At 47.5% G+C, this 12,500-nt stretch overlaps 1 protein-coding gene across 1 annotated transcript in view; it reads right to left on the bottom strand.

Annotated features, from left to right (window-relative positions):
* LOC122130425 (ephrin type-A receptor 3-like) overlaps positions 1 to 12,500 on the bottom strand; it is a 44,454-nt gene that overhangs the window by 31,063 nt on the left and 891 nt on the right. The window contains exon 2 of the mRNA XM_042705160.1: positions 9,299 to 9,355. Within this exon, the coding sequence (XP_042561094.1) occupies positions 9,299 to 9,355 (57 nt within the window). The remainder of the gene's footprint in view (positions 1 to 9,298; positions 9,356 to 12,500) is intronic.

Raw genomic sequence — 12,500 nt, 5'->3', positions numbered from 1 at the left:
CAGGATAATGTATGGTCCGCCGGTCGTTCATAACTTCAAAGTACAATGAATTTCTGTTACAATAAGTGAACTGACTACTTGCCGAATGATATGAAAGATGAAAAACCAGTTGCCAATGGCAGCGGTCATTATTCATTTTCAGCAAATCATTATCAAGAAATATCGAACCTCCAAACACTGGGATAGCCGATTCAATTCAATTGAACATTCTGCAGCATCCAGAAGAGCCGTGTAATAATGAGATACAGTTTTCAGTCTGCTGTGGCTTTGGAATCTCTGTATGTGTACAGCCATGCTATTAAAAAACAAAGTTCAATATAAGAGAGAGAGACAGCAAAAGAGTGAGTGAGAGAGAGAGAGAGAGAGAGGGATAGAGAGAGAGAGAGAGAGAGAGAGGGAGAGGGAAGAGAGAGAGAGAGGAGAGAGAGAGAGAGAGAGAGAGAGGGAGAGAGAGAGAGAGAGTGAGAGAGTGAGAGAGAGAGAGAGAGAGAGAGAGAGAGAGAGAGAGAGAGAAGCCTCCTTCTTCACCTCACAGCATAATTGGGGTCCAGAGCCCACCAGGGCATCACACTTTCCAATTTCTTAAATTGTTTAGTGTTACGTTGCGTGTGTGTGTGTGTGTGTGTGTGTGTGTGTGTGTGTGTGTGTGTGTGTGTGTGTGTGTGTGTGTGTGTGATGAAGTGAGTGTATTTTTCTCTGTGTGTGCAGTAACAGACTTGCAGGGACAGTGCTTTCATCATGAAGAGCATAACTCAGCCCCGGTGCCTGGCATTCACACCCCTCCCACCCCCCACCCTTCTCTCAACTACACCTTCTTCTCCCCATCTCTCTCTCTCTCTCTCTCTCTCTCTCTCTCTTTCTCTCTCTCTCTCTCTCTCTCAACTACACCTTCTTCTCCCATCTCTCTCTCTCTCTCTCTCTCTCTCTCTCTCTCTCTCTCTCTCTCTCTCTCTCTCTCTCTCTCTCTCAACTACACCTTCTTCTCCCCATCTCTCTCTCTCTCTCTCTCTCTCTCTCTCTCTCTTTCTCTCTCTCTCTCTCTCTCTTTCTCTCTCTCTCAACTACACCTTCTTCTCCCCATCTCTCTCTCTCTCTCTCTCTCTCCTTTTCCATTATATTCGCTCCGCACCCGATGGGGCCAAGTGGTTCTGGACCTTCTCAGTCTGCCATATTGATTTAGTGTCACCGAAGCAAACAAATAAAAAAACAAAAAATCTAAAAAAAATAAACAGGCAAATAAATAAATAAATAAATAAATAAATAAATAAACTTCTCCATTTATCCCCCATCGATGCCAAATCAGCATGTGCCTGTTGGCTGTTCCACACACACACACACACACACACACACACACACACACACACACACACACACCACCGTACATCAGCTCACAACACACACACACCACACACACACACACACACACACACACCACACACACACACACCACACACCACACACACCACACACACACACACCACTCAAGGCTTCTGTCTGCTTCTTCTCTCCGTCTGCATTGTGATCATGCCTCCTCTAGTCAAGCACCACGGGACCGCATCACACAACCACAACACACGACATCAGCTCACAACCACACACACACGAGCACACACATACACACACACAACACACACACACACACACACACACACGTACATCAGCTCACAACACACGCACGCACGAGCACACACACACACACACACACACACACACGTACATCAGCTCACAACACACGCACGCACAAGCACACAACACACACACACACACAACACACAACAACATCAGCTCACCAACACACGCACGCACGAGCACACACACACACACACACACACGTGCTGCTGAGCTAGTTTTCTGGGAAAGACAGCACTGCACCACTGAGGGTCTTGCACTGTTGATGCCAAGCAGCAGAGAGAGAGAGAGAGACTCAAAGAGAGAAAGGTGAAGAGAGTGAGCAAAGAAAGGGGGAGCAAGACAAAGGGAGAGAGAGAGATGAAAGAGGTTGGGGAAAGAGAGAGAGAAGGAGTGAGAGGTGTTGGGGAGGGAGATATGCAAAGACAGATAGTGATAGAGATGTTGGGAAAAGAGAAAGAGAGAGAAAGAGAGCGAGACAGAGACGCTGTCTGATGATTGCAGGAAATCAACAATTGCTGGATAATGACAGACAGTCTGCATTATGGAGCTCCAGGCTAAACGCTCGACTGAAAAAAGCAAATATGAGAACCTTTGCTCTTTCTTTTCTCAATGTTTTTTTCTTTCTTTATCACTCAGTTTGTCTCTCTCTCTCTTTCTCTGTCTTTCTGCCTCTGACTGAGAGAGTACTGCAAAAGACATAGTCAGAGTGGTAATGGTGTCCGAATATGTCTTTCTCTCTTGCTTACGCCCAGTCTAGCTCATCTAATGGGAGTAATGAATATTATAAAGGTAGTTTCCATAGATCACCATCATCATCACCATCATCATCATCATCATCACCATCATTTTCTAACTCACTCCCTTTCACACACACACACACACACACACACACACACACACACACACACACACACACACACACACTTTCATCTAATTTGGGTTGTTGTTTTGGCCCTGGGGATTAGGTTTGTGTTCTCAGATGGAGGTCTCAAGAGAGGTGGCCCTGTCTAGAGTCTGAGGGACACACACACACACACACACACACACACCTCTAACAAGACCCCAACCCCTTCTACAGACAGGAAAACATCTCTGGGTGTGGGATTTGACCCCGTAGCTGCTGTCTCGCCAGGCTACTCTTTCTCATGTCTCTCCAAACATGCTCTCACTCACACAAACATAAATCCTACAACCACAAACACGCTCATGAACTACAACTACGAGACTTTGATCCAACAGTGGGAAAAACTCAAGATTGCATCCATGTGTGTGATCCACATAATTCCACAGTGTCTGTGTCAGACTTGTGACAAACATTTAAATAGCACGCTTCCACTTTGTGACTGAGAATTTAGAGTGACAGTTCCAGACAATGTTCATTTCGGGGAAACCCAGCACTAGCACAAAGACACTAGTCAACCAGAGGAGAGGAGATGTGTCAGGAAACAGGCCATGGGGGATCTCGCAGGGCATGATGGGAAACTGGTCAATAGGGGCACTTCAGAGCCATGCTTCAACCTTCACATCAGTGAGCAATACCACAAACCTGCGAGGCCAAGGCTTCTGTCTCTCTCAAAATCTCCTCATATACCTTCCTCCCTTTCTCCCCTTGTCTGCCGGGCTGTATGTCTTTCCAACTCTCTCTCTCTCTCTCTCTCTCTCTCTCTCTCTCTCTCTCTCTCTCTCCCCCTCTCTCTCCATCTGTCTGGATTAGCTTGTCTGGTGGCGAGTAAGAGCACCTCTGGACTAGTAATCACAGGATTGTGTGTGCCGTCCTCTCCACCTCGCCTCCTCTCCTCTCCTCGTCCCCTCCTCTCCCTCCTCTCATCTTCCCTCCTCTCCTAGTTTTGTCCCCTCCCCTCCTTGTCCTCCTCCTCCCCTTTTTCTCTGTTCTTCTCTCCTCTCCTCTGTTCTCCTCTCCTCTCCTCCCCTCATCTCTCTGTAGTTCAGCTCTTCACAGATCAGTGGAAGTGGGCAGTTCTCGGCCAGGTCCAGACCTCTGGTTCAGACTGTGGAGGCGAGGCTGAAAGGCTCCCTGATTGTTATTCTGCACTGACCTTCACGGCCCCCGCAGCTGGTGAAATAAAATAAATATTGGGTGTGTGTGTGGGGGTGGGGGGGGGCAGTCAGGGGAGGTCAGGGTCACTGTCTGACAGACAGCCCTGTGGGAGCCCAAACAATCACAAAGCACACACACACACACATTAAGCACACACACACACACATGCACATTGAGCACACACACAAACATGCACAAAAAGTACACACACACACACACACAAACACACACACAGACAGACACACACACACACACACACACATACACACACACACACACACACACACACACACACACACACACACACACACACACACACACACAGACACACACACAAAAAAAAACACTAAACATGCACACAAAGCACACACAGACACCCTAAACATGCACACACACATACACACACCCTCACATACACACACACCAGCACAGGGCTATTGTCATTCACTGCGCCTCTCATCTCAACCTCCATCCACAGAGTGACCAGAGGGAATGCCAAATGCCTGAGCGTGAGGCTGGAATAGAGGCAAAGGAGAAGCTATTCATTATCCACAGGGAGAAGCTAACCAGAGACACATACGAGAGGAGAGGAGAGGAGAGGAGAGATAAAGAGGTAGAAGGTGAGTAAGTAGGTGAAGCAGTGCTAGAAAGTTAGACAGAGATAGAACAAGAAAGAGCACGAAAGAGAGAGAGAAAGATGAAGAGATAGACAGGGAATGAAAGACAACTTCTCGCTCCACTCCTGTTCTCTCCTCTCCTCTCCTCTCCCCTCCCCTCCTGTCCTCTCCTCTCTTCTCCACGCCTCTCCTCTCACTCCACTCCTGTTCTCTCCTCTCCTCTCCTCTCCTCTCTTCTCTTCTCTTCTCTTCTCTTCTCTTCTCTTCTCTTCTCCACTCCTCTCCTCTCTCTCCTCTCCTGTTCTCCCATTCCTCTCTTTTCTTCTCCACTCTTCTCCTCTCCTCTCCTCTCCTTTCCTCTCTTCTCTCCTCTCTCAGTCCTGGTGAGGGGTAACCCAAGCTGATCGCTCCCTAATTTCATGCATTCCTACAGAGCCTATAATCACCCCACATCCCAAAAAAACACAACTGAACTGAATGCAAAAAAATTCTAAATGGATCCCAGCTGTGTTTTATGTGTATCAGTGTGTGTGTGTGTGTGTGAGGCTATGGTTAAAGAGACCATGTCTTCTTTGACAGGAAAAGTGGAATGAAATTCTAACTGACTTCAAAAATGTCTTGTTTTGCTTGCGTTCCATTTTTTTAATTAAACACTGTAATCCAACTGAGAGGCATTTGTCCCTATGAGTAAGTATTAGTGTTTGTGTGTGTGTGTGTGTGTGTGTGTGTGTGTGTGTGTGTGTGTGTGTGTGTGTGTGTGTGTGTGTGTGTGTGTGTGTGTGTGTGTGTGTGTGTGTGTGGAGTGAAGAGACAGACGGAGTGAGCAACAGCAGCAGGAGAGACAGAGAGGTGAGGCACAGATCAGATGGAGGGATGGGCAGATGGCAAGAAAGAGAGCATGAAAGAACACAAGAGAGAGAGAGAGGAGGGGGGGGGAGAAAGAAAGAAAGATAGACGGCAAGAGGCAGAGAGAGAGAGAGGAGGAGAAAGGAGGAGAGAGATGGAGAGATTGCTATGTCATCCGTGCTGTCCTGTGAGAGAGAGAGGACGGACGGGCAGTAAATATTTAACGCCGCTGCCTCCTGATCACGTTTCAGCTGCAGGTGCTGCGGTCACTGGCTCAGTGTCTGGGAAGAGGATGGGAGAGGGGGAGGATGGGAGAGGGGGAGGATGAGAGAGGGGAAAAAGAAGGAGAAGGAGGGCGGGTGAGAGGCAAGTGAGGGAAAAGAGAGAGAGAGAGAGAGAGAAGGATAGAGAGAGGGTAGCAAAAAGAGAGAAACACAGAGAGAGTGTGTGAGGGAGGTTGGGGAGAGAAAAAGCACAGATTGGGTGAATGAAAATGAGAGACAATGACTGGGAGAACAGACCGAGTGAGAAAGACAGAAAGAGAGCATGAAGGAAGGAAAGAAAGAAAGAAAGAAAGAAAGAAAGAAAGAAAGAAAGTGAACGAGCGAGAGCGAGTGAGAGAGCGGAGTTTCCTTTCAGAGCGCTGCATGTGCGGCCCAGCGTTACGCAAAGGCCGCTGGGAAAAGCCAAGCGTCTTCCTGTCATGTCCCTCCCCACTGGAGAACAGGCTGCCCTCTCAGCCCACGCTATTTCACCAGGCCTGACACACAGCAGCCACATGCCTCATCAAAACACACACACACACACACACACACACACTCACACATACACACATCAACAGTAACAGCGTAGCCAACCTTGCCTATAGAGCATGGGTATGAGTAACAGTGCAGCTAATCTTACCTATAGGGCATGCTTGTATAGGGCAATGCTAAGTACCTGTACACACACACACACACACACACACACACACACACTGGAAACTGCCCTCAATGAGTTTCACTCCTGACTCTCCAGACAAGCTGCTCCAGCTGTGAAGGACTGAAAAATGGAGAGAGAGAAAGAGAGTTTTATCTGTGTCTGAATTCCTCTCTCTTTCTCTGAACAGGCTTCCCAAACTATCCTTTTCATGAGGGATTTTACATTCTTAAGAAGATTGAGGGCTGGATTGTGATTCGGATGATTTATTCCGTCTCTCCCTTCCACGCTCTCTCTCCCCTCTCTCTTTCTCTTGGCGTTAATGGAAAGTGACTCTTCTGTTCTGGGAAGGCTGATACCGTTTTTTTTTCTTCTTTTGTGCGTGTCAGACCTTCTTTGAGGGAGACAAATGGACGATGATGAGCACTTCCTCATTGATAAGCCGTCTACTATCCGCTTCTCGCCCCCAGCCAGGCGATTCCCAAACCAATCATCTGGGATTGTTTTGGAAGACGGCAAACTCCACCCACGCTGTGAAGGGCGCTTGTTACGAGGTAGAAGAGGGAGAGGGGAGGGTGGAGGGAGGAGAGGGCGCTGACACAACCTCTTCTCATATGTCAACCCCTGGAAGAGCCAAGTTGAATGGTATCTCTGCTCATCGTCTCTTCACAGCGACGCAGAGAAAGTGAGAGGGAGAAAGACAGACTGTACTGTGCTCTGTCTTTATATGATACTGTACTCTTCTTTTTCTTTTTAATATGTATGCTTTGGCAATACGAATTGAATTTTTTGTCATGCCAATAAAGCTCTTTTGAATTGAATTGAATTGAAAGACAGACACAAAGAGAGAGAGGGGGAGAAAAAGAGGGAGAGAGAGCGAGAGAGAGAGAGAGAAAGCCAGTGTCGATCCGGTAAGCACACTACATATTTTTCTCAGCATCATGTGGAGAGAGGGAAGGGGGGAGGAGGATGGATAGAAACACAGACAGAGAGAGAGATAGAGAGAGAGAGAGAGAAAGGGGTGAAGAGGATGGATAGAAACACAGACAGAGAGAGAGATAGAGAGAGAGAGAAAGGGGTGAAGAGGATGGATAGAAAGACAGACAGAGAGAGAGATAGAGAGAGAGAGAAAGGGGTGAAGAGGATGGATAGAAACACAGACAGAGAGAGAGATAGAGAGAGAGAGAAAGGGGTGAAGAGGATGGATAGAAACACAGACAGAGAGAGAGAGAGATAGAGAGAGAGAGAAAGGGGTGAAGAGGATGGATAGAAAGACAGACAGAAGAGGATGGATAGAAAGACAGACAGAAAGAGAGATAGAGAGAAAGGTAAAAGGGTGGGAGAAGAGAGAGGAGATGTTGGGCTACATATTTCTGTTTTCCACTTCTGCTACCACATTGTGGGTGGATTCTCTATTTCGCAATGCAATGGCAAAAAGAATAACACAACCTGCTTTACCTGCTCTTTTCATTTGGCGGCTGTGTTCGCTTTCCATTTCACATGATATCAAGCTCATTTCCTTAGCAGGCTCAGCACAGGGTCCAACATATGATGACCACTTAACAGGCGCAATTCCATAGAAAGAGCAAACAGTATTTATATGGTTACACAGCTTCTACACAGTTTCGACAGACAGAGCAGAAATCTGTTGTGTCCCTCTTCGCCACCACCGTTCTAAAAGACTGAGTCGTGAGTGACAGAACACGATGTGACAGAGGAACGCTCCCAGAGGACCGTATGTATGTACACATCATACACAACATGCTCCAGGACTATCCATGAGAACACAACAACCACAACAACACAACAACACAACACAACAACTGACATAATCTACACGACAGCCTTACAAATCACTGCAGTGCAAACAGACCTCAGAAAACCCTTCCAGTTCGAGTGGTGTTTGATCGCAGTGGTCAAGTGTGGGTGGTGTTTGATCGCAGTGGTCCAGTGACCAGTTACACTCTTAGTCATTAGTAGGCATCACACGTCCAGCCTCTCTAAAACATGCGCACCGCTGCTGTCAGGGCAAAAACGAGGCGATGTGTGAGAACGATGTGTTCAGCGTTCAGTGTTGAGTTAAACTCCCTGCGTTAATAAGAGGATGTGCTGTCTATGGCAGGGGCCTGCCCTCCTAAAAGACTATCATTATGAGAGTGCGGTGAGGACAGGGGAAGTCATTAGAGACATGATGAAACATGATGAACAACTCAGTGAGGATACACCACCACCACCGCTGCTGCTGCTGCTGCAGCAGACTTAAGATCAGTGCTAATTGGCGCATGGCAAAGTTCCGCCTGGAAGTACAGAGCTCTCAATGAACTTCAGTGCTTAGTTTTAGGTTAAGATACTGGGAAATAAATGTACTGAAGGTGTAAGGGTGCTGTCATATTGTCTGTTATTAGAGACAATGAGGATAAATAGAGTGAAAGTATAACCTATATTCCTCATTCCGCTCTCTCTCTCTCTCTCTCCCTTTCTCTTTCTCTTTCTCTTTCTCTTTCTCTCACTCTTTCTTTCTCTCTCACTCTCTCACTCATCTCTCTCCTTTCCCTTTTACTTTGTCTGTTGAAGGCTGCTCAGGCATAATCAGTTGAGACAAGAGCTCTTTGCTAATACAGAAAACTAATAGTCACACACACACACACTCTCTCTCACACACACACACACACACACACACACACACACACACACACACACACACACACAGACAGACACAAAGGCACACACACGCAAGCTCACTCACTCTGTTTCATTATCGCAGAGAAACATCAGTCTGCTGACTGATGGAAAATAGTCCACATAATGAGAGGAGGACACAGAACACACACAAATAGAAAAAAAAACTTGGAAGCAAGGTCACACGCGAGGTCCTGATAAAAGTACATCTCAGAGTCATTCTCCGGAAATTTCCTGACGCAGTCACGCAGTCAGTCAGGCCTCAGACATCGGGGCAGCTCTTCCAATCTTCCTAACTCTAACAAATCAAACCCCATTGACCTCAGTGAATCACCCACTACACACACACACACACACACACACACACACACACAGAACACATCCAGACCAACAACATATGAAAATATTAGCGTCATTTGGCAGTGTGGCATGAGAAGAGATCCTATCTGCGTTCTAATGACTCCCACGTGATGGATAGTGGAGTGGAGAGCAGATGTTTGGCCCCCATGTATGACAGACTAATCAATCCCCAGCTCAAGCTTATCACCTGCTCCAGATCACCAGGAAAAGAGGTGGCGTAACAGAATTCATCAGTACACAGTGCCTACAGAAGGACAGAGATGATCACACATGTAGACTACACAGTGCCTACAGGAGGACAGAGATGATTACACACGCAGACTACACAGTGCCTACAGAAGGACAGATATGATCACACATGCAGACTACACAGTGCCTACAGGAGGACAGAGATGATTACACACGCAGACCAACCAGAAATGAAATCATACCAGAGCAAGAAAGAGCAGAATGCATGCAGGCCCACTGAGAGTGAACTCCTACAACAGACACACACACACACACACACACCACACACACACACACACACACACTTGCAGACCAACCAAAAATTAAATCTTACGAGAGGGCAGAGTAGAAAGCATGCAGATAAAATCAGATGAACGGCACCTTCAGTCCTACGCTGGGACACATTGTATGTGTGTATTCATATTAAACATTACAGAAGATGTATATTCAACAGTGAGGTGGTACACAGAGTCCTGGAGACAGGTGGAGAGGCCAGAGGCGACCCTATCGAAGGTTTGACCGAGGCTAAGACACAGAAGAGCTGAGGCTACCACACAGAGGAACACAGAAGCACTGAGGCTACCACACAGAGGAACACAAAAGAACTGAGGCTACCACACAGAGGAACACAGAAGCACTGAGGCTACCACACAGAAGAGCTGAGGCTACCACACAGAGGAACACAGAAGAGCTGAGGCTACCACACAGAGGAACACAAAAGAACTGAGGCTACCACAGAGGAACACAGAAGCACTGAGGCTACCACACAGAGGAACACAAAAGAACTGAGGCTACCACACAGAAGCACTGAGGCTACCACACAGAGGAACACAGAAGAACTGAGGCTACCACACAGAGGCACTCTGTGCTTAAGCACTAAAGAACCCAGGCTAACACACAAACACACACAGAGGTGCACACAGCAAAAGCAGACCGTGTTCACCACACCGCTGCATAATTGATGGTGTCAGTGCACTTCAATTTGACCGGCTGCAGATAGCTTTAATTTCTTTCATAGCCCACGTTCAGTATTGTGTGTGTGTTTGTGTGTGTGTGTGTGTGTGTGTGTGTGTGTGTGTTTGTGTGTGTGTGTGTGTGTGTGTGTGTGTGTGTGTGTGTGTGTGTGTGTGTGTGTCTGTGTCCCACATCCCCCCAAAACATACAGACATGCACATCAGACACAACACAGAGAGGTCAATGAGGAGAAATTTGCCAAAACATCTGCCAGCATCTGGAACTCATCTGTCGAGAATCGGAGTCGTCGAGCAATTTCTCTCTTTTCTCTCTTTCTACAGAGTCTCTCTCTTTCTTCCCTCTCTCTCTCCCTCTCTCTCTCTCTCCCTCTTTCTCTCTCCCTCCCCCTCTCTCTCTCTCTCTTTCTTCCCTTTCTCTCTCCCTCTCTCTCTCTGTATGACTCAGTGTGGCGATGAGATGTAAAGGCTGGCTGCACTCTGCTGCATTCTACGCTGACCCACTTTGCTTCTGTTGCCCTCCTCCCCCTGCTCCTCTTCTTCCCCCTCTCCTTTTTCTTTCATGTAATCCTCTCATCCTCTCCTCTCCTCTCCATACTCTTCTCACAGCTGTCCTTTCTTTCTGTCTAGCCTCTCCTCTTCACCTGAATACTCTCATCCCTCGACCCACACACACACACACACACACACACACACACACACACACACACACCCATTAAAAGCCCAAAACAGCTGCGCTGATCTTTGAAGGCCTAATTAAGATCTAATGCTCAGTAAATGCCATGGATGACAAGACTGTTCCTCTCTACCTACCGAGTGTCTTCCCCCTTTAGCCAGAGGGAGACTCCTAATCTGTACTTAGGACAGAAGACGTTTTTATACAGTATGCGTCTGTGCAGGGGGAAAAGAGGGAGATATTGAGGAGGAGGAGGAGGAGGAGGAGGAAGAGGAGGAAGAGTGGGAAATGAGGAACAGCTGTGTGATGGCGCAGCAACACTGAGGTAGAGGTATTGTGTGTGTGTGTGTGTGTGCACTTATGTGTGTGTGTGCTTATGTGTGTGTCTGTGTGTGTGTGTGTGTGTGTGTGTGTGTGTGAGAGAGAGAGAGAGAGAGAGAGAGAGAGAGAGAGATGTAGCAGCACTGGCAGGCGGATTGATATATATTCAAGGCTTTTAGGGGGGCTAGCTTTCCTAGCATCCAACCCCCTCGGCAGTAGCTCCTGCTCCCCCTGCATTCAAGACCTCTCAGCTCTAAGCTCCAGTGGTCAGCTCACCCCAGGCTCTGAGAGAGGGGGGGGGGGGGGGGGGGGGGGGGGATAGAGCGAGAAGGACACATGAAGTGATATGAGATGAAAGAGGTGGAGAGAGCAAGAAGGACCAGACAAATAAATTGATATAGAAAGATGATAGAAGAAGAGGGGAAAGGGAGAGATGGCGAGAGTGGGAGAGTAGGGGGGGGGGGCAGAGATTGAGGCGAAGAGAGAGAGAGCAAGTAAGGGGAACTAGATGAAGTGCTAGAGCTGCCATTCGGGGAGCTCTTGACCTTCAAAGATCCTCGGGGCTGAACACAAAAGAGATCAGGTGGGGTTTGACTGACTGCCTGCTCTCTTTCAGGGCTGTCTGCCACACACACACACACACACACACATGGACACACATACATACAAACACACACTAACACACACAATGACAGACAGAATATACGTGCACTGTAAGATTAGACCTATTCAGTCTGGGCTTTAAAAATGTTTCAAAAATGATTTCCCAGAAGACCTTACAAAATTAGTAAAAACTCCTTTACGTACATGAGCAAAACCTCTTTCCCCGTGAAGAAGAGAGGAGCCTTTTATCCAACATCGGCTTTCAACCAGAACAGGGCCAGAACAGAGCCAGATTTGCCTCAGACAGAGTTTCTAGACAAGTCCTTATATCAATCATAGAACCACTCTCCCTCTCTCTTAAAAACATCGAGACTGATTCATTTTACAGGGAATGAGAAAGGCAATCACCCATTACGGAGAGATTCAGAGTCGAGCGAGCTAATATCTGTGAGTGTAGTTTAATCATCAGACAGATTAAAACTGCACTACAGACCCGGTGCCGACTGCAGCGCGGCGCAGCGTGGTGCGGGGAAAGGAAAGGTCAAAGGGCATTGTGTCGTTATGCTTTCATTAGTGAGTCATTAGAGCGA

Source organism: Clupea harengus, unplaced genomic scaffold (assembly GCF_900700415.2).
Source record: "Clupea harengus unplaced genomic scaffold, Ch_v2.0.2, whole genome shotgun sequence".
In the NCBI taxonomy this organism is placed as follows: domain Eukaryota; kingdom Metazoa; phylum Chordata; class Actinopteri; order Clupeiformes; family Clupeidae; genus Clupea; species Clupea harengus.
The sequence above is the reverse complement of the archived record's forward strand: the minus strand, read 5'-3'. Positions and strand labels throughout refer to the sequence as shown.